Source organism: Channa argus, chromosome 10, assembly GCF_033026475.1.
Source record: "Channa argus isolate prfri chromosome 10, Channa argus male v1.0, whole genome shotgun sequence".
Taxonomy (NCBI): Eukaryota; Metazoa; Chordata; class Actinopteri; order Anabantiformes; family Channidae; genus Channa; species Channa argus.
The window spans coordinates 22,610,878-22,638,827 of NC_090206.1; the positions used below are offsets into that span (position 1 = coordinate 22,610,878).

General features: G+C 38.7%; 1 protein-coding gene and 1 long non-coding RNA gene across 5 annotated transcripts; one reads left to right on the forward strand and one right to left on the reverse strand.

Annotated features, from left to right (window-relative positions):
* tapt1a (transmembrane anterior posterior transformation 1a) lies at positions 1-24,561 on the forward strand. 4 transcript variants are annotated; one of them, XM_067517975.1, is made up of 15 exons: positions 1-217; positions 2,666-2,796; positions 4,697-4,815; positions 5,458-5,490; positions 8,660-8,822; positions 9,996-10,131; positions 10,688-10,785; positions 11,039-11,108; positions 12,503-12,583; positions 14,092-14,201; positions 14,329-14,388; positions 14,489-14,557; positions 14,772-14,848; positions 16,874-17,043; positions 20,899-24,561. In XM_067517975.1, exons 1-15 carry the CDS (start codon positions 25-27, stop codon positions 21,204-21,206), a joined length of 1,818 nt encoding a protein of 605 aa, XP_067374076.1. In that variant the 5' UTR covers positions 1-24; the 3' UTR covers positions 21,207-24,561. The 4 variants fall into 4 exon arrangements, with proteins under 4 accessions (XP_067374076.1, XP_067374077.1, XP_067374078.1 ...); XM_067517976.1 differs by lacking the exon at positions 5,458-5,490; XM_067517977.1 differs by lacking the exons at positions 1-217; positions 2,666-2,796 and adding an exon at positions 3,735-4,476.
* LOC137133887 (uncharacterized) lies at positions 4,693-27,895 on the reverse strand. Its single transcript, XR_010915334.1, has 4 exons — positions 27,797-27,895; positions 26,369-26,478; positions 9,978-10,065; positions 4,693-4,823 (listed from the first exon to the last, which is right to left on the reverse strand). It is a non-coding gene; the product is annotated as an uncharacterized lncRNA (long non-coding RNA).
* Positions 27,896-27,950: the final 55 nt, after the last annotated feature.

The window sequence follows — 27,950 nt, forward strand, 5'->3', positions numbered from 1 at the left end:
GGCGACGCGGCGGGCAAAGTAAAGATGGCGAGCCTGTCGGGGACCGAGCTGTCAGATGAGAAAGAAGCCGAAATTGAGCTCAAGAAAAGACAGAGACGACCATGGGACAATTTGCACAAGTCGAGCACAACCGGACTAACTCCAGAGCTGCCAGAAACCTTGGGATTTTACGACATAAGCGCTGTCAGGAGGGAGCAACGAGACGAGCCCCCAGCAGGTAAACAGAACGGTCAGCTCCGGCGCTACCGACGTACTCAAGTTACCGTCACCGCGTACATGAACGGTTAATTAGTGCGGCAGTAAAGCCTTCGTAAATACTACATCTTACCAACAACGTTTAGGTCACATAGATTCGAAAAGCTGCACGAGTGGCAACTTTGAATAAGCCGAGTCCAGCTGTGAACCCGTGTTTACGGTCCATGCTAGCTCGGTTCGCGGCTTTCTGCTCCCAAACTTGGCCGCGAAAACAGCCCGGTGACGGAAACACCGGAGCAAAACTTGGAAACAAGCGCGTGTCTCGTCTCTCACCATCTATTAGCAACGTCGACCGCGCTTGTTCGCTCGCACGAAGTTCCGTGAGCGCGCACGAACAACGACGCGGGTCCAAACGCCATGAGACTTTCTGCAAATCTAACGCGTCTGGGTGTCAGGCTTCTCGGGTGATGGCTACAACAAACCCTCTGATCCTGCATTGCCGCTGCAGACGCTTTAAATCACCGTTTAGATCCCATTTCATGAGAGAATGAGTCAGAAAGGTTTGAGAGTCTAAAAAGAATCCTCCATTTGGTAGCTAACATGAGTCCAAAGCTATAGGTCAAAAAAACCAGACAGCTGGGTCTCAGGAGGATGTGTAGACCCTCAAAATGCTGGGAAGGCACCAATATCGTTATAAAAGGCCCCAGAAAAAAAGCCTTTAAAGATTCTTATATTTCATTGTTTGTAGCCTGCCATTAGTGACATTGCTACTCTCTTACTTTATAATGTATGTAAATCAGTTTGAGGATTTAAGTCCAGGCTGGGGTTGGGTTTAATACTTTAGCATTTGTGTTTAAGCAAGAGTTTCTCCCACGTGACGATTTTAAAACTTTTTTTTTTTTTGGTCTAAATTAACTCGTTTTGGGTTTGTGATTATTTTTTAAGACAAAGCACTTAAATATACCATCTTGACATGTGGTGTATCAATACTTCAAGTGATGCGTTTTAACTGAGAAAATAACAGATCCATAACACCTCTTCAGTAATAACAGTAATTGTTAGTTGCAGTTCTAACCTAGTGATGCCTCACCTGTCTAAATATAGTATAACCAGTGCATTTAAAATATTAAAAAATGCACTTAATAAAAATGAAACACTGGTTCCACTGAACATTGGTCCTTATGGATCCCTGCTTGTTTTTTAACTACCCCTACACCACTAGTGCCCTACCGACTGCGATTACCTGTATCAGGTGTGTTCAGCCAATTGGAAGATACCAATTTACTTGTTCTTCCCCGATCTCAGTCTAATGCAAGATGAAAATTGAAGCTTTGAAGCAGGGGTTCAAGGAAAATGCAGGTTGAAACTTGCATCGGCATCAGACGGCCATCGCTACTGAACACACCTGATCCAGGTAATGTGCAGTGATTAGTGTATGGAGAGTTGGGTAGTTAGACAGGGGTCCCTACGGACCAGGGTTGGAATCCCTGCACTATAGTCAAAAATGAGGAGTCACGGATGATAATATACCGAAATCTCAACTACTCTAAGTACTGCGATGACACTGTCTGTGGTACAAAGTGATGATTTGCAGTAGAGTATTCACCTGACGTTTTTAACTGGGTCACTCTCGTGCTTTATGCACTGGCTCCCAATAAAACCAGAAGTAGTTTAGCTGTGTGTTGGTTTTAGGACTCTACCTTTGAAACCTTTGCAAGTTGAGCTAACATTATATGGTGATGACAGAGATTATTTGTCTTCAGTTTATGAAGTGTGACTTGCTTGACAGGTTTGCCAAGGTGGAAAAAGGCCTAATTAAAAGGAATCTTAGGCAGTTTAACAAAGTGTTGCGTTTTATTTTTTTTCTGTGGAAAGTTATGATTTTTATAATTTCTTTACAATAGTGATGATTATTTCTTCCAGTAACTGTTTAGTTTGTGAAATGTCACTAAAAAACTTACTTTGTACACCCGAAACCCAATAGTAAATAAGTATGACCAAAAAAAAGCAGCAAATCCTCACATCTCAGAAGCTTGACTCAGAGAATGTCTGGTATTGTTGCATGCACTTAAAGGTAATAACAAATGATGTATATTTGATTTAATTTACAACACTGTGATGGTTTATTATGTTTAGCCACAAGAATTAAAACAGAATCCAACAATGTATTAAAATCAGTGCCAGAGTTACAAACACTGCCTGTGTCATTTTATCATTTTTCCATGACAGAGATGCTGGTAAAGCACAAACAAAATGACCTGTATTTCACACAGAACCTTACTCGGCATATTCAGCTTTTACATTGAAACAGTGAACTGAGACATTTTCCGCATTCAGAGAAGCTTCCTCCGGTTTCACGGTGCAGTGAGACTCTCCGAAAGGTTGCTGACGTGTTTGTGTTCGCAGTTTCCGTCGTAATTGCTGGAGACAGTGGCCTTGTGATAACGCTTTTGCCCTCCCGTTGTTCCAGATCCATCGCTGACACGCTTCATTTGCACAGAGCTCACCAGAGGCTACTTCCTGGAGCACAATGAAGCAAAGTACACCGAGCGCAGGGAGAGAGTGTACACATGCATGCGTATTCCCAAAGAACTGGAGAAGGTACAGTCCACACACTCCGCTGCTTCCTTTTCTTATCAGCTACGTCCATGTGTTTCCTCATAGTCACTCCTAAGCTTTAAAATCTCCCCACTATACTGTAGTATGCTGGACTACTACTTGATTAGTACAATTATTTGTTCCATTTTTGTAATCTATTGTTGCAGCATGGTAAAATACCAACATTTCAGCAGATCACAGCTTAACAAATGAACATCTGCTTGTTCTGCCTTACAGAGGTGATAATATTCATATGTGAAAACTGGTTTGGAGGTTTTGTTCAACTTTATGACCCTTTTGGAGGCTACGGTTTATCACAATAGAATTACAATTAATTGTGTAGTTAATGTATTTACATAGATTACATATAGATGGACAGATGTATAGATTAAAGTCAGACCTTTTGGTTATGACATTCCCAAACTATTCCTAAACGGTATATAAAGTAACATTAATGCACTTTAAATGCATTTATCTGTGTGCGTAATGTGTACTCTTACTTTTTAGTACTTGGACTCTATTCATAAGGTTTTCATTGCTTTTTTTTATGGGCATATAGTGAAATTGTGGTTGTTGTTTTTGACATTGTCATTGATCAACAGAATACTAAGACAACTTAGTGATGAGGGAGATCAGAGTTGGGATCTCAGCTACACACTTGCACAGATATACATAAACAATTTTTGCCACGTGCTAAACTCCTATCTGTATATTTTTGTTGTTCTTCATTTGTCCACTAGGTTTCAGTGTGGTCTCATTGTAGGAATTCATCACATCCATATACTGGCTAGTTTATTGTGAAATCAGTTTCACAATCATTTCTGCCCTACAGAGGTGATAATATTCATATGTGAAAACTGGTTTGGAGGTTTTGTTCAACTTCATGATCATTTTGGAGGCTACGCTTTATCACAATCTATTGAGTTATACTTTGAAGTGCTTCTGTAATTTTGGCCACAATTGATTTTAATTTAAATGAGCTAAACAAAATAACAAATACCTTATTTCATGGTTTATTTTTACAGATGTCTTGAAAAACCCATACAGTATATGGACTGGGCACTTGTAGGTGCACGACTTGCAAACAAACAATCTGTAAATATTCTACCTTGATAGAATTTTAGACGGGGTCTTACATGTACTTTTGTACTGTTGCTGTAATGAAAAGAAACTGACCCGAATAGTGGTAACAGAAACTCTAGTAGGGCAAATTTACAGGGCATCTGCAAGTCTTGGAAAAAGGCTTTTTTAAGTAGTTAGCATGTAAACGTTTTAGAAGACACGCATCCTGTGTGCCTGCATGTGGCGTAAATATGTGTGTATTGTTTTTAGAGTTGAGTGGATCCCTTCTTTGCAGAAATGTGTCCCAACAGGCAAACCCAGACCAATGCAGCTCCTACTGGCTTACTTTTTCCTTGGGGGCAAGAAAGGAATGTGTGTAAACATTAAAGGCAGTGACTTTACTATGTGAGTCAAACCAGCCAACTTCATGGGTATCTAACTATGCCCCAAGAAAACTCACACTGAATCCACCAATGAGAGACAAACCCTCCCCTCCCGCCTTCTGCCTTCACGTTTTTCCTGTGAGAAGTAGGAGTAAGAAGACATGCATTTGCATTTCTCCCAAAATGTTCTTTTTAAAATGACGAGGCAATGGCTCTTCGGATATTGGGGACTATGAAGGTTGTCTCTGCCGCATAATTATCTGTGTATCTCTCCAACCGTCGCTCTTGCATTTTTCTTTATTGTGTTTTCATGTATTTATAGGTATTGTCTTTGTTTTTCAGAGAGAAATACAAAGTGATGAGTGAAAGTTACCACAGGCTTCACTTTAACTTCTCATAATGAAGTTTAGGCTTAGTTTGTCTTGTAATTCAGACGTGGTGTTGTGTGACTTTTCCAGCTGATGATCTTCGGCTTCTTCCTGTGTGTGGATGCCTTCCTGTACGTCTTCACCCTGCTGCCCCTCAGGGTGCTGCTAGCCCTGTTGCGCCTTCTTACCCTGCCATGCTGTGGCTTCAGGTCAGAGTCTACATGCTCGCTCACACACACACACACACACACACACACACACACACAAAATAAAGACGTAAAATAACATTAACATAGTTTAATTATAGACTTAGACTAGACCATACCATATTATAGAATTTTTCAGGTTTATAATTTTTCAGGGGTTCTGTTTTCCAAAAATTGTTTTTTCTTGTTATGGGTCTTTAAGCAGTAACTCTTTGGAGCATTTTAGATAATCTACCACTTACAAGCAAAATTAGCTGCCTTTCTATCTATGTGGGAAAAAAATGGCTAGTTTTAAGGTTTAAAATGTTACTACTACTACTACAGGTCTGGAATATTTTCAGTTTTTACCGACAATTTTGACATTAGTAATAAGAAATACAATTTCCGGATGTTTAGCTGCTTGCAGTGACTCCAAGTAGTGACAGTATTTTTTTTGCTATTTAGAAATGTACATAAATACTTTCAATCCACATTGATTTAAAATGAGAGGATTTGCATATTTAAAAATGAATGCAAGTGTCGAGGTAAAAAGCAGTGTGACACAGCTACAGAACATTTGAACCCAAACCTCTCTGATGGGCACTGCCTCTCCCCTTCCCCGCACCACCCTGTCTGACTCTCCCCTTGCCTTCCTCCCCCCTGCAGGGCACGCACATGCCCCTACTGCAGAAGAAGCAGGTATGCTCCCACAAGCTCCTAAGGCCTCATAAGATTTATCACTGTCCACAACTGGCCTGCTTATCCATTCACTTGTCTTTCTCATTATCTTCATTTTGTGTCTTCATATGCAGCTTGACGTGGCACATCTTGTCCTATTCTGCATAAGTCTGGGTTATTATTTTTCAATCATCCAGAGAAGGTTTGCTGAGAGTGCATGCCCATTCTCGTCACATGCTCGCTGGATGGCTGCTTAGTCTTCCACTACTGGTCTCTGAACAGCTTTTCTGGAGCAGTTTGGGTCTTATTTGCCTGGTGTAGACATCCCCTCAGTAGTTCTTGTTGAGAAAACAAAACCTCTATTCACCTTCACTGTACAAATATCCCCCGCTGCTCTACAGAAGCGAAATGGCTATTTTCTGCTCTCAAGTCAGGTTCTCTAACACGGTTTTGTATCAGTAATGAAGCTTTCTCTTCTTTTCTATACCACAAGTTTTAATCTTGTGTATGAAAGCCACTCACAGTGGTGATAGCTCTTTGGAATGGCGCACATAGCTGACTGTGCTCAAACACAATGTTCACATGTATAATGAAGATAACGCTTCCAGAATGGTGATAGTGAGGATGGCTTTGTGCAGACTATATTACCAGTTGGCTGCTGCAGATTTGCATCCAGAGTACTGTGTGTGTCGCACATGTTGGGGATAAAGTGTTGTGTGAGGAGGATTCTCAATGAAACCCCCTGAATGCCAGAGCTACTGTTTACCCTCACGTTTGTGTATAGATCTGTGTGTTGGGCTATTGATGCAAGAAAACCACACGCTTTAAGACGCCATAGGCATGTTGTTACCATTTTCTTATTCTTTAAGTGATAAAACATTAATTAATGATGAAAATGTTATGTTAAAAAGTCAACTGGATTTATGGCAGAATAAATTTATAATAACATTCACGATAAATAAAATAAATCATAAAACACAAAATCCAATGAATGAGCTTTGTGGTATAGAAAATGTTAATCCTTCTAGAGTATGTCAACCTGAGTTGCGATTGTATGCTTTTTCTTACATACTTGCTGGTTCTAATTGCACATTCATAGATACATAGAAAATAAATGAATTGAACACAATTGGAAAAGGAAAGGACAATAATTAAAAAAAAACTACAAATAACAAATAACTACAAATTTATGAGATTATAAATGCGGCAAATAAAAAGGAAACAAACCGCAGTAGAATGGTATTTAGCACCTGTGTTTTAATCTGTGATTTTCGTGTTTTTAATATATTTTTTTAAACTATTTGTGCTTTTACAGCATCAGTTCTATTGTATATTGCCGTTTGACTCTGTCACACTTTTATTTCTCTATATTTATTTTATTTACAAGCTGATTGATTTATCTAGCGAAAACATAATGAAGGCTTGTTGAGTAAAGTAGGGTCACTGAAAGCTTTGTTCTTTTAATTCAGTTCCAGATTTGACCACTGGATGCTGCCATGACCTCAAGAAAGAAGTAGAAATAGTTAATCTTGTAGAGACGTCTTCCTGGTTTTGGTTTCCAGCCCATTTTCAGTTTCATTGTTATCTGCGCAGTTTCATTGGTCATCATTTTAAAAATGGTTAAAGGGTTTTATCTGGGTTTGTCTTATTTGTGCTTTACATGGAAGCAAGTCCTCTGTCAGTAGAGGTTTAAAATCAGTGTGTACAGGCTGTATTCGGACTAAACCGTTAACCTCGTCCTGTTCTCTTCACAGCCCTTGTGCTCAGCTGCAGATCAGACATTGAGCCACTCAGTTGAACTAATTTACAAATGTTTTATAAAACTCTTTTTTTTCCCTCTAAAGCCTTTCCTCGTTCTTTCTCAGCTTAGTTGGCCCCTGAAATAGTTCAGATGATACACCTTCCAATTCTGATACATAATTTCATTTCCTCTGGTTTTTTGAAACGTGTTAGAGATGTGAAGTAGCTCCATGACCTTGATAAAAGATAAAAGATCAGTGGCTTAAGTTAATGATACTGATAGGGTAGTTACTTTTCGTCCTGCCATGTGTTATGTACAAAGCTTTGGTTAAGTAGTTTTTCTGGCAGTTTGACAAAGCACTGTAGAATTTGGCTGTATTATGTTTTAACAGCCATATGAACAGGTACCATGTCTTTATGAAAATCCTTGTTCCAGTGAACTGGCTTAATAATCTGTGTGATGATAGTATAACATCTTCTTGCTGTAGTTGGTGGTGGTTGCAGCTAAAATGATCCAGCTAACATGGAAAATACTGCATGCGGGATGTGTTGGAATTAAGCTTTCTGAGTTATCCCTGTCACAGTAAACACTAAATAACCAGCCCCATGGATTTGTCAGCCCTCCTCCCAACATGCTCCCATTTAAAAGGCAATTATTGATCTTACTGCTTCATGTTAAAGCTAAAGTTTATCCTTCCATCTATTTGCTTATGTAAAATGTGAAACATTTTTTTACATAAAGATGACAATTTTAAGTAGAATTAATTATTGCAATTATAAATCGTAAATTTATATTTATGGCCACACACACACACAAACACACAAAGTTCTCTTCCCTTTTTGGGACTCTTTGGTCTATTTGGCTGATAAGAACAACACATTTAATCTTGTAAGATGAAAAGCACTGAACAAAAACAAGCATGTTAAAAGGAGATAAATCTTATGAATAAGATAACTTTTAGCACAAAGGAGATACAAAATGTAATATTTCATATTGTACTTTTGTGTTATCTCACCTTGTTGCCTTTCTTTATGCCGGAATTTATTATTTTGTCTGTTTGTTTCCACACATGGGATAACGCTGATCATTAAAAGACTTCAGAACCAGCAATAATTGGAAATACAAGTCTGGTAGTCTACTAAACGGGGGTCCACTCCCTTGCCAAGGCTTATTTGGCCCCACTGTATATGAAGATGTGTCGGTATCCTGTGTTGTATTTGTTTGTCAGCGTTCACATAAATGATGTCTTGGTGTAAAGATGTTTAGCTGTACACTCCACATGTTGTTTTGTGTGCATGTTGGTATGTACAGCACATACGGATACACTGCAGTGTGAATGCCAGCATGCAGATCTGAATTCAACCAAGAATGTACTGAATAATGTTTAAATGTCTCTTAAAAACATTGCACAGGTTAATAATGTTTCTGTGTGCGTGTGTGTGTTGTCAGTGGGTCACGGCTGCTGCAGCCAGCACAGGTGTGTGATATGCTGAGGGGCCTGATCCTGGTGCTTTGCTTCTCCATGATGCATTATGTAGATTACTCCATGATGTACCACCTGATTAGAGGACAGTCAGTCATTAAACTCTACATCATCTACAACATGTTGGAGGTACCTCACATTTCACACACTGATATCTGACATTTATGCAGCATTGCTTCAGGCATTTACAAAATGTAAAAGAAACCCAATGATGCATTCACTGTTCTCTTGTGTATTTAATGCGCAGTCTAATGGTGCTCATTAGCTGTTCGTTCAGATGTAGTGACTGCCCCTGCACTGCGAGAGGGAAAGATAAGACATTCGCCGTATAAACTAAATGAACCAAATGTAAAAAAAAAAAAACAATAAAGAAAAAACTTGGACAATGAAACAAAATCTATGAATTTGCTAAAGGCCTTTTATAGTGAGTAAGCCGGTGCCTTAGAGCCTATGCTATGCTAAGACAAACCTTTGCATTGTTGCACTTCAGTTATCAAGTCATCACTAACCGAACAGAATCACAGCTAAGGCTGCAAAGTAGAAAAATGTTTGTCTCAACACTTCTAAAGAATTTCTGCTGTGAAAATAGTTGCAACATTTGTCCACCTGCAAATTCACTGTATTTTGGTAAACCGACTAACAGTGGAGTTGTTCAGAAGAGTTAAGCTTAGTTTCCAAGGGATCGGAGACAAAAAACCTATATAAGTGCAAAACATTCCCCACAACCTTAACACCTACTGGTGGAAAATTGTATGTGCTGACCAGGGCTGCACAATGTGTCATTTCAGTATTAACATACAGTGAATGTGAACAGCAACTACTTCACTCAACAGGTGTCCCTACACTCTCCGGTCAGACACCAGCTCTCCCTCGTCCTACTCCCTTAGTGTCGCTGTCAATGACCGTGCAGAGTGTAGGTCAGTTGTGTTTCAACTACAAACATCACCCTAATCATTCTAGAATGATCAGCTCGTTCCCAAATTGATCTACTCAAGTCATGGAAATCCCAGGAAAAAATGTAAAAACATTTTTTTCCGTATTATACAACCCTACAGTATGAAGCGTGTGCTGAGTATAGGGCTGCATAGTCACAGACCATCACCATGCCTATTCTGACCACCTGTCTAGTACAACATAAAGGCCACCAGGTGGTTAGGGTTATGTTGTAGCTCATCAGTGTAAATGAAAGAGTATGATGATGCATTCATGTACTAAATAGGAGATAAATGAGCAAATGACCCAATTATGTTGTGGAAATACTTCTAAATAAAAGTATTATGTCACCTGTTGTTTTTGTGTAAGGTGGCTGACCGCCTCTTCTCCTCCTTTGGTCAAGACATCCTGGACGCGCTCTACTGGACGGCCACAGAACCTAAAGAACGCAAAAGAGACAGTTTAGGTGTCATTCCTCACTTTTTCATGGCAGTTTTTTATGTCTGTATCCTTCTTCCTCCACACAAACACAATGTGCTTCAAATCTGAAGGACTTTTTGAGATTAGCATCTGGGATGTCCACTTTCTGTTTTATTTTCTGTTATTTTTGACACTTCTAACAAACAGTTTTTAGGCCTTTTAAGTGCTGCATGACTTGGCTCATGGACACCAGAATCCTTTTTGCTTTGATTGTCTTCTGGCTAGACTGATTGATTGATTGATTTTTGCTCTGGTCTGGAGCAAGGTTGGTGCACTACAGGTGTTAACAACAGCCTGAGCCAATTTCTACACTCTGTAACTTATGTTTATCTATAATAGAGATCTTAATGTCTGTTTGTCCTACAAATATGACAAATATGATAATATAGGATCTGGTAAGTACATTGTTGTGATTTCTTTGATTAGGTTTAATTATTACACATACAATCATTTTAGCTGAGTGAACACAAGGTATTTTCAGTCATTTTACATTCTTGTTAGGAGGTGGACTTATATAAAGTAGTATTAAAATGCTAAAATGCTTTTTTTATCAGTTGTTTTCCTGAGTGTCTTTCTCTCAGTCCTCCACGCAATCCTCATCATGGTCCAAGCCTCTACTCTCAATGTCGCCTTCAACTCCCACAACAAGTCCCTGCTCACCATCATGATGTCCAACAACGTCAGTCCACACAAACTGCACACGTACACAAATTGTACAAGCGCAGACAGGAATGCAACCCACGCACCTGATGTGTCTGTTTAGGCAGCTTCACTCTTGCATAAAATATAGTCGCACATGCTCATAATTGCATTTTTACTTAATTAATATCAATGTAGATGTGTCCCAGGAAATACAGCTGCAACTTGCTAGTTTGTATTTTCTGTATTATACTGCTGCTAACTGCTGCTCATGTGTGTTTCTGTTGTCTCAGTTTGTAGAGATCAAAGGAAGTGTGTTCAAGAAGTTTGAGAAGAATAACTTATTTCAAATGTCCAACAGTGGTAAGATTTAGTTTCATATTTTATTTACTTTAACTAAAAATCTTTTTGTACTTTTTTCACTTCATATAGGCTTTTCGATCTGCATAGAATTTACGCTCAAAAAATTAAATATTCTCAGTTTCTCACTTTCCCCAGGATTCAAAATGGAACAGTTTAACCATTTTGTCCTACAAACAGTTATTTGCACAGTGCACTCTGGCCCCTTTCTTCCTAGGATATGTTGCTTAACAGAAAAAAAAAAACGTAAAAAAAAAAAACATTTGAAAGGAGAGATTTAAAGACTATTTATTTACATCCACATTACTGTTGTAAAAAGAAATTACTTTCAAGTAACGGTTGATGAAACTGATCTTTGTCTGACTATAGACATCAAGTCCGGTCTTTGAGATAATTTAAGGAATGAAAATCTTCTTCACTGCCTGTCATTGTCAAGCTGCAGGACTTAAATCTTTGACTAGTGACAGCTATTATTTCTCAAAACACTTAACATGTGTAATATGTAACAGACAGAAATAGTGTGTTTCCTTACATTTTGGGGAAAATCTGCAGGTTATTTATGTAATACATATATTGTAGCGTAAGGCGGGACAGCACTATCTGTCAATTTGGGGAAAAAGATTAAAAAGCTGATTTTTAACACGTAGTTTCAATCTGAGCATCTATTTATGTTGTAACAGTCTGCACATAGACATGTCTCCTCCCAGCCCTCTGAGATGTCCATCTGAAGATCATGTAGACAAATAAAAAGGAGTTAATTTGGGGTCTTTTTACACAAGAATCCATTGGATGTGTACAATACACATTTAAATTGGATTGTGATATTGTGGCAACACCAAAACCTTAGTAATGGATGGTTTTGAGCATTTATTACTTTGCTGAACAACAAAAGTGATGAATCCAGAATGCTCATTCACACCTTTTAAGATTTCTGTCATGTAACTTGCTAATTGCCGGTTGCATTTTACGCAAGAGAAATTTAAAGTGCTTTAAATAATGCATGGAAACACAAGAGAAACCTAAGGGACATATCAAAACCAGCATTAAGGGTAAATGAGCTCTACAAGCAGTAAAAGGTCTGAAAGTTTTAAATTTAGTTTAAAAATATATTACAAACTATTTCTTCATGCTTTGTAATTTTACCAAAACATAAGCCTAATTGAAGAATGTTTAAGTGGTCATTTGTCAGTTTGTTCTCTGCTTCTTATCTGGTCCAGTTTATGATATCATTAGGAATGTTGTGCTGAAGTACTGAGTGAAATCTTGCAGAAATTCTAATCAGGACAGTGCAGCTAAAAACATGGGTCCTGAATTTTAAAAATGATGTTACTTATCACATTTTCATAACCAGGCTCTAGAGTCAAGACACTGCATCTATAAATGTGATTAATTTGCAGATATCAAAGAGCGGTTCACCAGCTACATTCTCCTTCTCATCGTCTGTCTGAGGAACATGGAGCAGTTCTCATGGAACCCAGGTAAACGCCTGTTTTCTCAAACTTAAGTGGGAGAGATGTTTTATATTAAAGTAAATAAGCGATAACTTGCCGCCCCGGGTTTGTTTTCTACAGTTTGTTTATCTAGTTATCTCCTTTACATACAAAGGTAGAACTTTTTTATCCTAGTACAGGAGCCAGTGGTGTCAGGATAGAAGATCATGAGAGAAAACCACTCAGCTCCTTTCCTGCTGCTTTTGCTGACCCACTGCAAGGCCTTGGATCTTTCACTTCCACAAACCTTGGTGAATGAAGCAGACCGAGGAATGAGATCTCTGTGTTTCTGTGTGACAGCTCTCTGAAAACACTCCCTTCCCCCTGATAGTCTCAAAGGCAGAGACAGTAGATGACAGACGTGGCTTGTCAACTGAAAGCATAATGCCTGTACAAATGCTAAAAAGAGCTATGTCCCTCTGTTGCCAAGTACAATTACTAACATTTTCTGTGGTTTCTGCTGTATAACAAAGGAGGAAACGCAAAACCCCATGTTCTCAACCAATTACCCATTACACACTTCTTAACAGTTACAATGAATTAAATGAGCCAAAGCTGTTTCGCTTATTAAGTATTTCAGACCTTTATATGACGATTATGGCAACGTGTAGTAAATTAATACCTATGTTTTTTTTTTTGTTTTTTTTCTTTTGTCTTTTCGGCTCATCCCCTGAGTTCAGGGTCGCCACAGCAGATCATTGTCCACATGTTGATTTGGCACAGTTTTTACACCGGATGCCCTTCCTGACGCAACCCTCCCCAATGTCGACCGGGCTTGGACCGGCACTGCACAGCTGGGGAGGGGAATGGGCTGTTGGGGGTTCAGTGTCCTGCCAAGGTCCTTTACTAATCTTTTTTTTTTTTCCGCTTTAATTGCCATTTAGTCTGCAAACTGTGTAGATGCTGTGCTGATAATTTGACCTAAAGTCTGTGTGCACAGCATTTGCAAACCCATGTCTTGAATTGTCTAAGTGATTGTATTAACTTCAACTTGTTTTCCCCACTTGACCGTGATGACTATTGGTTCATATTGGCAAACTGAAGCCTTATCCTCCATTTCTGTTGTCCCCCTTCAGATGCAATGAGCATGTTTTATTTATTTATTTTTTTAGCCACCTACTTGACTATTGGTTCAGTGTCATCACCTACACTTATCACACCAGCCAGATGTTTCCCCCGGGACTTGGTGGAGAGCAAAACAGAGCTAAAAAGAGCAGCACTTATTTAGTTACATTTCTCACACAAAGGGTGAAAATAATGAAATGTTTCAAATTCTAACACATTGCAACTTTGTATAGTGAATCCAAGTGGCAAAAGAAGTGGCTGTGAACACGACCCAAACCTAAAATTGAGGTTCTGAGAGATGTTTTCTGCAGCTGTTGAACTGGTTGTTTTTACAGTGTGTTTTGAGGCTGCAATAAAGACAAGAAAACATCTCTCTTTAAAACAAAGTTAGTTTAAAACGCCAAGTTTCCTGTGTGCTTTTCTATCCTCAGACCACCTGTGGGTGTTGTTCCCTGATGTCTTTATGGTCGTCACCTCTGAAGTTGCTGTTGACGTCATTAAACACGCTTTCATCACCAAATTCAACGACATTACTGCAGACGTAAACCAAACCTTATGTTCCTCATTGCAAAAATGGTCTCATTTGCTAACGACGCATCTCACACAGTACAAACATAAAAATGTACATGATGCATAAACTCACTTTCCCCCTCCTTCTTACCCCCCAGGTCTACAGTGAATACAGAGCTAGTTTGGCCTTTGATCTCGTCAGCAGTCGGCAGAAAAATGTATGCAACAGTCTCTTTTTTCCTATCACCATAATTACACTTGTATAAAGTGAGCTGTTTTGTTGAGTGCTGTAATCTGTGCTCATCTGTCACTGTGTAGGCTTGTACTGACTACAGTGACTCAGTGGCCCGTAGGATGGGCTTTATCCCTCTGCCTTTGGCTGTTCTGGTAAGAGAGGCGGCAGTCTGTTGCTATTCAGGAACTAAATACCAGAAAGGAGTCATTGGAACATTAAAAGGAGCCAGAACTTTGTACAAAGTTTTCTTTTGATTCACTAGATGAAAATGGCTTTTGGTTGTTTTTCACTTAATTCAAATGAGAGTTTATCATCATATTTCTGAAGTCAAATATTAATTTATTCTCTTTTTCATGTTTTTAACAGCTTATCCGGGTGGTGATGAGTTCACTAAAGGTGCAGGGAGCTCTTTCATACACATGTGTGTTCCTCTGTTATCTTGGGTAAGTCTTTTAAAGTTAGACTGCTGTCTTTAATATTACTACAGTTACATAAATTAGTGGCCATTTTTTTAATTTCTGCCATTTTCATATCTATCTGTGGTCTTCAAATGAAATTGGTATTTAAAAGCTGTGTTTTGTGTTTAGTATTGTATAGTATGTAGCAGTCAAGTCAATTTATTTGTAAGCGCATTTTTAAAAAAATCGCTTGCAAAAATAAATTAATACATATGAATTAAATAAAATAGAACAAAACATTCATACCAAATGAGTCACTTAAGAAAAGGTAGAGCGAAAAAAAATAACTCAACCACATCTAAGGGAAATGTGTACGAGAGAAAAAATACTTTGTTATGCAATTGGAATTACATTACATGACCATATTGTAATTGAAGAACCTTGTGTCATATGATTGTACTTGAAGTGGCATTTTTATGTTACATTCGCTGCATATATTTAGCTCAAGATGAGATCTAAAGGTTGAAACTGACTTGTTCATGCACATTAATATGCTGATAAAATACAGCATGTAGCTTATTCCCTCCCCCTCTTTATTGAGCTACAGGCTCAATCCCCTGTAGGGCAGGTCAGCAATCTGTATTTCAAATTTTATTTTTAATAGTGCCAAGAATGTTTAATGACCATTTTTGGTTCACATTTTGTGTGAAATATCCAAATAGACCCATGTTCCGTATTCAGACATGCATGCAGAGTCTCTTGAATGCACACTAACACATGCAGGCACTGTCATAAGCACAGAGACGCACAGAGTTACATAAGCATTAACACCGCGCCGTCATGTTCTCCCAGTGCTGGGCGTCTGATAGGCTCGCTCATTCTCATTTGTCAGATCCCATTGGGTTCGAACCATTGAAGAGTTTTCCTCAGGGTGAAGAGTACAATGTTGTCATCTCTAGTGCCATCTCTGGCCGTCCCCACCCCCGTTTAAAAATAGCTCTGGCTTGAACAGACCACCGTGTCTTGGCAAAGCTTCAGCCTTGCTGACACGCTCTTGGTACGAAACACCCTGTCACAGCGAGCAGTGGTCCACAGACCCAAATGTGTCTGTCTCTGTCTCATCAGTGTCAGAGTCGGGGCCTTATAGCAAAGCCCAGAAACGCAGTAGGATGGTTCACATCAAAATCCTGGTGTCAGTAGTGGGATGTGAACAGTGGCGATGGAAACCAGATGGTAAAAGGGAACCATTAAGACTGTGGCTCCTCTTAAGATGTTACTGTAAAAAAAACTTTACATAATATTTCTCATTTTGATGAAAACGTATCAAACTCTGAATCATCATCAAAATAGACTCAAAAACATGAACATTAAACATTTTATGAGAATGTGATGTTACTGTCACACAGTGTTAACTGTTTGGGGACATGGCCACCATCTTTTGAGGATCCTCAGCCTTTCCGCCAGTGAGTCGGAGGCTGTGTTGTGATTCTGAAATGAGCCACCACAGCAACTCTGTGCTGCTGCTTCAGTAGTGTTACCTCATCTTTGTGACTATGACTTAACATTGAGATCTTGCACAGAGCCACTGAAAAACCGTTCATGTATTTGCAATTTAATTTCTCCATTTAGGATTCACTTTCGTCTTTATTATGTCTTCCCAGCTATTTAAAATTTTATTAAAAGCTTTTTAGCCAAACAGAAGCTAGACAGATAATTCATTGTAACCAATGTAATACCTATAGGTAAACAGACTGTATCGATCACAAGATGGCACTTGCCTCCTCCAGCATTTATTGCGCTGTGACATAACTGTACATACTAGCAATTAAATCAAGACAGAGACAATAAAATGAACAGGAAGTGCTTAAATGTGATCAGAATGGCAATGATATTATTTATAATACCAATTAAAGTCATCAACGTTGAATGTTTCTAGCTCTACATTCGACATGCAAATTCTGTCATGTTAGCTTCTGTCATAATGCTGCAACTCCTTTTTTTTTTTTTTTTTTTTTTTAAATAATCCTATTCAGAAATGCACTTCTCTAACTGGAGCCTTCCCCTCTGTAGGCTCGTGACACTTAAAGTGTTGAACAGTATTGTGCTGCTGGGGAAGTCTTGTCTTTACGTGAAGCGGGCCAACATGGAGGACAAACTGTTTGAGAGGCCCTCGACTGTTCCAGAGGCCTCTGCAAAAAGCCCCAGCAAAGATGGCCAGGCCAGATGTCGCACACCTTCAGGTAAGCGACAACCTTTTTTTCTTTTTCTTTTTTAAGAACTAATATTATAAATGTCATGAATGCACTTTTAAAAAGGCATCTTTAGTCCGTGACTAACTAGTTATAAATGTAAGCCATGAGGTAATGTACCTCTGTACTGTACGTGGCCAGATGTGCACCATCGGCAGAATCACACAGTTAGCAACTTCCTGGTGATCACAATGGAGCTTAAAAAACAAAAGTGTAAATATTGGACTTCTATTGTCAGCGGGACAGAAATGACTTGGAATTTAATGATTTGGACATCACTATAAGAATTTACAGTGTCTATTACTATAATGAAAACAAAGCATTATCAGGTCAGGTTTAAAAGATACAGGAACAAGTTGACCTAATTTTAGCAGAGGGGCATTACCTGTCACTTACATAATTACTCCAACCTCTGTCCCTCTCACTAATTACACTGTGTGGAACAGATGAAGCAGAATGAGGTGTAGTTTCCTTTTAATAAGACAATTAAATAATTATTTGAAAAATTCAATCGTCTTGCTGAGAATTTCTAGGAGCTTCAACTAAAGTCATCACGCGGTCTGACCAAAACAAAACAAAAAACTTATGGAATAATTTTTTACAATTATTTCATAGCTGATCGCAGAAACAAAACAGATTTATTCCTGAAAGTAATCAGTGGGTTAATTCATATAGAACAGCCCTATTTCAGTCACTTGGTGAGAAAGGGTCCCGAGGAAATCAAGCTTTTTACTGTAGAAACATTGGTGCCTCACATTTAACAGATCTCTACCAAGAATAGAAAACAAACCCTCTTTCCATGCACATTAAATTTACATATGAATTTCCTCAATAACACTGATGTAAATATCACTTCACAACAGCCTGGTACATAGTCACACACAATCTAACACACTTTTCTTCTTCTATCTTTAAGAAGACACTCATTGACCTAATAAATTCCTTAACCACTAAACCTGAATCCCAATTCCAACCATAACCTTCAAATAGCTTTTTGAAGTTTTAACAACTGGCCAAAGCATCTTCACAGTGTTGGTAACAGACAAAAATGTGTCCACAAAACCATAGGACGTGTACCCACACAATTAGACACACATATTTGGAGGTGGCAGTCTCTTCCTGTCATCCACAGCCAAATCCCTGCAGATCTTTCTCTACCGTGTGCATCACAGACCTTCGTGCTGCACTGAGCCAGAAGCTTTAAAATGACAAAGATCCTGATGGTGCATCATGTCACATCAAACATCAAAGCTCCAACCACCGCTTACGTTTCAAATTAATCTGGTAACTGCTGCTAATAAGTGCTTTAAGGTTGTGGGAGATTGTCTCTCTGCTCCTTTACACACATTTAGCTGCTGGGATTTGAATCAGCAACCTCAGATAACTTGCTCACTTTTCTAAATTAAATTACTTTGTACTGAGCCTCCAGCTTCACCTGCTGCTCTAGTAGTTTCACTGCACAATTATGTTCATCTGCACGTCTGTCTTTATAGTGATCTGGATTCACATAACACTAACATATGCCATCTGTCTTTACTGCATGCTTTTGTCCAGAGGGGATTTTCGCATCAGCCGTTTAAAGACATATGGTGGATAACTTTTATTAAAGCTCAATATCTTTCAGAGGAGAACTAGAGAATGCGCTTGAATAACCAAATAACAGTTCTTAAAATTATTTTCTAATACTTTTACACATGTAAATGATGGAGTGTAGAACGTAAGGGGGTGGAACCAACTGAATTAAAAAAACATCTTAACTTCAGAATAAAATTAAAAAATGCTAATAAATCCCAAAATATAAATAAAAAGGCACAAACCTGTTTTTTTGGCCACTTGGGAGGAAACAAAACTAAAAACACAGCAATTGCACATTTTTCCAAAATGTACACGGTCAGTGTAGAGCAGATTACCATTGGCTTTTATATGGAGTCTTATTTCTGGCTATTTACATGTGATATTTACTCTCTCTTTGGCTTTAGTCTCCATAAACTCACTTGGTAAATGTTTCCCATATTAGATTCACCATTGTGTTCACCAGCTAGATACTAACTTCATGGCTGCTGTATTCAGGTATCAGCCTATTTAATCAAAGCCGTTGTTACGGAGGCTGAGACTAAATTAAACGGTAAACTTCCAGGTCATACGTGAATGAACAATATAGAGCTGAATGTTGCCATTTAATCCACTGTAAAAGCCACAATATGCTAGTTTGGACATCATGCTAGTGGTAGCATGATACTTGGAGTTGTCCCACTTGGCTCTACTAAGTTGTTCAAGAATTGCTCTCTGCAATGCGAACAAATAAGAAGCTCCGAAATTAACCGATCAGAAAAATGTGGCCTTCTCTGATTACTCAGAAAGGCTCCAAATCCTTAAGAAAAGGAACGTCTCTGCACTGCGGTTCTGAATCTGGGCCAGGTTCAGAACCGCAGTGCAGAGACGTTCTGCACTATAGCTTTAAAATAAAAATATTAATTAGCGCAACTTCACTTTTGACCAGGCAATGACTTGAGCCAATAGACATGACGTGTAGTGGAAGACCATGAACACAAATTCTGGGATGCTTTACAATGTCCTACTTGTTTTGTAATACAAAACACTTGGTAGTTAGCACTTTCAACAAATTCTCAAGTACAGGGAGTTATGATTAGTCAAAGTCCAACATTCAATTTGTGAGAGGCACAGATATGTATATCTTGACTGATACATTCGTGGCTGATTTTAACATTGAACAATTTAAACCAAACTGAATGTGATGGCAACGAAACGTGTTTTTCTAACACTCACATAGTCTGTAATATCAGTTTTCATGGCCTCCATCACGCACTATTTATCAGTCTTGATAATGCTGCTCAGCTGGCAGCTCTATACTGTAAGTGTTGGTTCATCTCTTTCTACAGTAAGAACTGTGGATTTGTTATAGTCAGATAGCCCAGGGCTGGGTGGTTGTCTCTGTGGACCGTTACGGTCCAACATTGCTTTACTCACTTCTGTTCTGCTAATGTTATAAATTATTCTGTTAGGTCAACTCTCCTAATGTAACTACGCTCTGTTGCTCTGCTCGAAATGAAAAAGGCTCTGCAGTGTTGTCTCTTAACATAATGCAGTAGATTGTGACTGTTCAGCATCAGCTTCCATTTCTGAAGAGCTTTCATTATTCTTTCTCTGGGCTGCTTTAACTGAGCAGTCAGGTGGGTGTAGGTTGAATCAGTCCCTGTCACTCAAGCCAATGTTGCTCCTTCTGCTACAGGCTAAGAATGGCTGCAGTGCAACTAGACAGCACATCACCCTCTCCCATACTGTATCTTCTTCTAAATAATCATAAGACAATGTTGCTTCTCTTCCTTTTCTCCTAATGCTTCTATATATTAGATGACTACGGATACTTTGTAATTCTCTAAATACAAATTTATGACTGCTTTTACCTTCGCTGTGAAGTCTGTGCTCATTATTGATACTATTCTTAGGGCTGAGCTTTGAAAGGTAAGGCAGGTAGAACCCTAGTGTGCAGTGTCCCCTTTTCAGTTGGTATAAAGGCTGGAAAAATAAACCAAGTTTACTCCAGAGGGTGATTTCACTCTTTCAGCCTTTCTGAGTTGGAGTCTACGTTTTGACTTTTTGTTCTGATTCTGAAAGCGTTGCCATGGTAGGTCAGCACTGATGCAATATTAAGTTTGTAGAAGAGTGCTGCCTTACCTTTGCCCCCCTCTAACACCTTTTTAGCCAAATAAAACCAAAGCTATGCAGGAACCCTATTGTAACCACAGTAGTTGCTGCATATACCTCACAAGATGTGAGAAGATCTCCTGACCAGGTCTGACAAAGTTTGTCCACTGTTCCTTACAGGTGAATCTAAGGTGGAGCATATCCCTGCTACACCCTGCAGGTCTCCATCCTCCTCCTCTTCTTCAGTGACCACCCAGCCAACTCCAAGGACAGATTTGTTTCCTGCTCCACCCACTGACACATCTCCTGCTGAACCAGTGAGCCGTCCACCAACTCCACCACCTGAATCTGAACAACCTATGCCCACACTCTTTAAAGAGGAGGAGGAGGAGGAGGCACAAGGAGCCTCTGAACTGAAGCACAGGACTACCAACAAAGACCTGCTGGATATCGACCGTTTCACAATCTGTGGTAACCGCATCGACTGAGCAGCTGCCGCTGCGTATGCAGCAACTATCTACTCAGGAACGATGGAGAAACAAGGCCTCTCAGCCCGGCTCTCCAGTCCAAACAAAGCATAAAGCTGAGTATTTATTAAAGCCAGTGGCAAAACAATAAGTTATTGTGAACACAGACACACAGTGTGAGATGATCCAGCTGCTGCTGTTGAAGCCTGAAGTCGAGAAGTTTCACACACTAAACTTCAGCTGCCTGAAAAACATAGCACGGGAAAAAAAGTGTGTGTGTGTGGAAACTCAGTCCTCATGACAAACTGACATACCTGCGTGCGTGTGGAAGTGTTGGCGTGAAACATTATTTAGAGAATGTGTGTTTTTGTGAGAGAGGCGGTATGTGTGAGCACACAAGCACTTCCTGTCTTATCAACACAGGGATCAGAAGGAGACGCTTTCTCAGTTCACTCAGCAGCCAGAAAGCCACAACTTCCTAACTAACGTTTTATTGGCTGCATCTTTATCGTATGAAGAAAATATTTATTTTACTAGGAGCAATTCAACCAATATTTCTTTTTTTTGCGCAGTGCCATTCTAATCTGATTAATGGGGTTAATTTGAACAATGAAAATAAATTTAGATCTGAATGTGGTTTCTAAAAAGTTCCTTCAACACGGGATTCAACCAATTATCAACCTTAAGGTCTGATAGGTCACAACAAAATGTGAGAGCGGAACATTTTTAAGACCTCACTTTGTTTAACTTGTCAATTATCTCTAAAAACAATTTTATATTAAAATTACTTTTTGGCTGAATTTGTTATGATCAGTACTCAATCCTCTGGGTGATGAGGGGTTGGAATCCCATTGTTTTAAAGAATTGCACGCCAAAAGCAATGCAGTGCTAAGCAGTCACACACTGTTAATATCACGTATCTGTGCTGCTGCTCACTACATTAACTGCTCAGTTCAGATGGAAGCTCAAGTTTTTACCTCAGTGGAACTAGTTTGCAAGTGATGCATTTTGCTTTCTCAGATGGTGTTATGAAGATGACTAAGAAAGCTGACTTTTAACTGAAGCATTAATTGGAGCTCTTTGTTAACACAGCCAATAAAGAGTCATATGCACCCACACGATGCCTTCAGCAACCAAAAGACCTTTTATCAAAAAAAGGACCCAGTCACTGAACATCATTAACAGAAACTGACTGTCAAGTGCTGGTAAATTCTGAATGCAAATATTTATCCGCTAAGGGCTATCACTTCGTCCCCAAGAAATTGTCCTGCAATAAGTAACCGGAGATAATTTGTTAGAAAAATTATTGGGGCTGCTAGTTGACTAAAAATGTTGTTCACAAATTCCATAGTTGATTGCAATTAATCGCCCGTTGTATCTGATCAGAAGTTTGAATACTCATCAACATGTTGGTAATGACTGGGTGAAAAAAACCTGACAACTAAGTGAAAATTCATTAATTCATTTCTACAACAGCAAAGTCGACGACTCAAAAGACAGTTGGAATATTAATTACTTAATTACTCAATCCTCTGTCCTCCTCTCTCTGCTGTGATTCACTGCTGAGCAGGTGCACCTAGCAGAACAGGCTTAGTTATTACATTAACGCTAATTTAGGCTAAATGTTTAGCGTAACATACAGACTTTTATTGTTTTAGCGTATTCAGAGCAATTAACCATTAGTCAACAAACTCATTATGTTAAAACATCAATCACTGCTGGATGGATATGGACAGCCAGCGCCGACATTACCATTTATGTGCTTTGTTTGACGGGCAGTGTACAAAACTACTTTTATTGCAAACACATTAACAGACCTCGTCGACTCGTGTCTCATGTTAGCTGGGCTGTTTCTTCTCCCCTTGAAAGCAGCAGCAGAAACTGCAACACAAACAGCACAACTATAACTTCACATCCAGTTAGTCTCACTTAGTGCATTTTTTTTAAATTTGCAATGGTGCATTATCATGTGACTTTTACAGCTCTACCTTTATTTTCTCTCTCTTGGCGTAGAGAGTGTTTGCACTGATGGACGTATTGTCTGAAATATGACAATACTCTCAAATAACGTTCAAATGTTTACATCTTAGAAAAATAGAAGCAATATTTCCAAATCAAAATGGCTTTTTGCATGTGTATTTTGTCATTGAAGTTAACTGGAGTTTTCTTTTATTACAATGAAAACTTTATACAGTCTCTGCCCTTAAATGAAATGCACCAGTTAAATCAAGCTTTGGTTTATGATCCATAGATGTAAATTAGTGTAAATAGAATATATAAAGTTTTTGGAGCCTTTGCATTCATTTAATGTTAATGGTTTAAAAAAAACTTTGGTTACTGGAAATTTGTTAAAATCATTTTGTAGCACTCGAGTGTTCCTGATGAATATACAGGGTTTGCGTTGGAGTTATTTCACAGCACGTTTTTGTGTAATGTTAAGTAGTTGAAGCAGAATTACTGTGTATTGGCAAAAACACTTTAGTGTTGCAGGATATAATTTTTAAGTATTATACTATATGGCCCTAATCATCAGAGTGTATCTCTTATAGAATGGCTTTAGAGATGCATAATCCACCATTTGGTGTGGCTGATGCAGAGCCCAGACCCCAACCCAGTCGAGATGCTGTGCAATGACCTCAAGAGAGCTGTTCACACTCGATATCCCTAAGAATATGGCTGATCTGAAGCAGTTCTGCAGGGTCCAAAATTACTCCTGAATGTTGTGCAGGTCTAATCCACAGCTGCAGGAAGTGCCTGCTTTAATTTAGAATGGCTTGTAATTGAATAGTTATAAACTTAAGTGGTTTTAAATAAAACATAAATCACATCACTCAGCTTAAGACTTTGAAAGGTTTTACTTTAAGCAGAAGGAAAGTGTACATAATGTTTCTAAAAGCTGCAATGATTTAATTCTGCTTTGGAGAGAATTACTGTTTATAATATTCATTACCAATGTAATAAGAAAGATGGTTCTATTTTAGGAGCTGCCAGTTATTCCATAATATTCCATGCCAATAAAATCTGACGATCTTTATGTGATTTTGTCAAATGCTTTGTCTTCACTGGCTGCAGCTAAGCCATGTTGTGGTCTTGCTGGTTTGTAAAGTGTCTTCACTGTGAGCTGGTTCCGCCTCATTGCTCCTAGTCTGCAGTGTAGATCACTCTATACCCGAATGAACCACAACTGGACAATGGAGACAATGGAAAAATGTTCTTTTGCAAGCTGTGATGGTCCTGTACACTGCCTGCTTTGTTTCAGCAGTTTTTTTGTTTAAATACCATCTTGTTAATTTTATGAAAATGTCATGTTTTAGATGATTAAAAGTTGGTTTCTTACGTGAGTTTAATCTAACAATATAAAATTATTTATGCACTATATTTGTGTATCTGTCTGTCTCTTTAACTCTTCCGTATAAAAGCTGAACTTAGGAAACAGGTTAACTGTGAGCCTCAACTTCCTGGTGAAAAAAACTCTCTACAAATGTGAAACTACGACTGAGTTTAATTAACTTGCCCAGCTATATTTTCCTGGGGTTGTCAGACTTCTTTAAATTAACCTGTGACGAGGTCTTATTTTGGAAAAATTGGAATACACTTTATATCGTCTTAAAGTACCACATTTAAATTAACATTTCCAAAATGTCCATAGACAGAGGGCATTCTGCCTAAACAACTTCCCTCATGGACAAAAGCATTTTATTAGCTAATGAACCTTCAAAAGATTTTTCTTCATGAAGGTGATTCAACTTAATGATCATGTAGATGGAGTCTATAGTGAATTGTTCGTACAATATTTATAGCCCAAACATAAAACGGTCCAGTATCAAGCAATACAAACTATCCATCCATCCATTATCTGAACCACTTATCCTGTTCAGGGTCATGATGTGCTGCTATGCCAGCTATCACTGGGTAGGAGGAAAGCCAAGAACACAGGCAGAAAATGCACCCTCACAGAAAGGCCACACCCAGCAGTTGGATTCAAACTGGAGACCAGCTGTGAGGCACCAACTACTCAACCACTTTGCTTTCCATAATACAAACTACATCTTACAAAATAAGTAAATAGTTGAATGAGCACCTTTCTGAAGCGGTCTAAATATTAACAGGACATTACTTTCATGAAGGTGGTATTCACTGCAGAACTGTTGGATCAGGCCACATGAGTTTTAACGAATTGTCCCTGATAAGCTGGTACGTTTATCGAACTTAGAGTGATGTGTGAGGGTCTGTTTGCAAATGAAATGGAAGGTTTATCAAGGAGGCCAAAACACTTACAATATTAAATCATTTTGAAATTTAATTTATCCAAACCCAGTATGTGAGTTTTTAAAATGAGTCCACATATAATAAACCTTAAAACTGAGCATTTAAATCTGTCCGTAAGTCTATATGATATGGGCCAGTCCACGGACAACAACCCTTATCCTTAAAAGTTCCTAAACCACATTGTTTAGAGTCAAATTACATGAATCTCTATATTTTCAGCTAACTCAGATACAGGATTACAGCTCTTTACACTGATGAGAGGACATCACTGCCGGTAAGCTGAGGTTTACACTAGCTGTGACCTCACCTGTCCTGAGGCCTAGCCACACAGTATCTGTTCAGGAGATGAGGTCAGGTAAAGTAAATCTGCAGCAGACAAGAGGATTAAGCTTCTAATACTGCTCCAAACTAACATGAGGTTCAACTCCGTCACTGCCGGGACGTTTTACTCACAGTACAGGACGACAGTCCAGTACATGGGCATTTTAAAATGCTGACTATTTAATTCCTATAGTTGTGATGCAGAAGAAACTTCAGGACTGATTATGTTTTAAAGAAATATGAGGAAGCAGTTCTGTCGTCTTCTGCCTTTAAATAATTGTTCATAATCTAGATAAAGATCTGATCATATTTCAAGAAAAAGTTATGCATAAATAATTACACTCTTGCCAGAGCATATTTTGATAAAACTTCACTCTAACCAAAGGTAAAAGAGTTGTATGCTCACAACCAATCAGTGCATTCCCTCCATCAATGTTTGGGTTTTAAACTAAGGGCTATTGAGTGAGCCTGAAATGAGTGATCAAAGGTTTAAAAACTAGAGTCCGTTTAAGCCCCAGGAGCCTGGGGCCCCCATGTGCTTCAGAGGGAGGACAAGAGTGTTACTGTGCAAAGAGACAGAATGAAAAACCCACCTGATCGCTGCCTCACCAATCACAGTACACCTGTGGGCTGCACCTCAGGTATCCTCTTTCTGCCCTCAGGGTGAAAAGGAGCCAAAGGTCAGAGAAGACAGAGAGAGCACCTGTTAGCAGCAGATACGAGAAGTTAGTTTGAAGGCATGTGGATCCGAAATGTATTAAAACTATGTTCAATCCAGAATGACAAAGAGGATTAAGCCTAACAGGTCAACAGCTGTGTTTAAAACGTGCTATAGGATGAAGAGCATTAGACATTTACCTTGTATGTAATGTAGTATGTAAGTAAAAACATTTTTCTTGAATAACTTGTGGTTACTAGCAGTCAAATTACATGTTGAGGAAATAATCATATTTTCCCTTGACTTTCTTTCTTAATGAAATTATACCTTTATATAATTAACAATAATGTAGCTACATTACAATCTCAATAGAAAGTTTGTGCATCATTTACTAAAACTAAAGGGTGAAATACTACTTTACATTAAACATTTCGCTTTCAAAAGTATTATTTGTGAGGCATAAATGTCTAAGAAGAATTTTATTGTTTTAATTGGCTAAACTCAATTTTGAGCAGTTAAGTATCATATTGTAAACGGGTAAGCTGGACTGCATGAAATATTAGACTGCAGCTGTAAGATACATACAGTGGATTACACACAGTATATCACTCTAAAAAGTATCAGTGTACAAGCAATGGTGGAAAATGTGAAAACTGCCATCAACATGCAGACAATGATCCGCTGTGGCGACCCTGAACTCTTTGGATAAGCCAAAAGGGCAAAAAAAATAATAATTAAAAAGTGGTGGAAAATAGCCCAGTGTGTTTAAAGTACTAGTATTTCAGTTATCTGTTACTTTTCACTTCTGCATCAGTACATTCCAGTTACATCAAATAAACTCAACTACATTTACTTTGACAGTTTCACTTTGCAGAATAACATTTTAAACATCAAACATAAACACACAGTTATAGATGTATAGCCGATTTTTGCTTTTTGTTGCTGTACTTTAAGACATCACTTTAAAAAAAAGCCCATAACATCTGTTCGAGGACTAATTTTACTTTAATCTTTTAACCGTGTCCATAGTTTTAATGATGGACTCTAACTTATATTATGATTACATTACTTACACATTGAATTATTTTGGTGATGAAGTCCAACTGCTTCGCTTGCAGCGTATTTAAATACAGCGTGTATGATCGTTTTTTCTGTGTCTGCTTCTACACAGCAGTCGAGTAAATGTACTTAGTTACTACATTTCAATCGGGGAAGATTCTCATCCAGGGTCAGTTATCAGAAGGTTGAATCAAGTCAACTGGACTTCTCTCCCTTGATTGACGCTACATTTCACTCTTCCCCTCAGAGGTTTCTGACAAACACAACTAAAGCTTCTCCTTCATACTTTACTGTACATACGCACATCAGATGAAGGGAAACTCTAGCTGTTCAGGGTCTCTACCCTCCATCCTCCTCTAGGATCGGCGTTTCCCTCGGGACCAGTTCTCCCTCTTGAGACGTAACGGCTGCGCGCACCCCCGCCCGTTCCCGTGACGCAGCTCCTCCCCGAACGCACA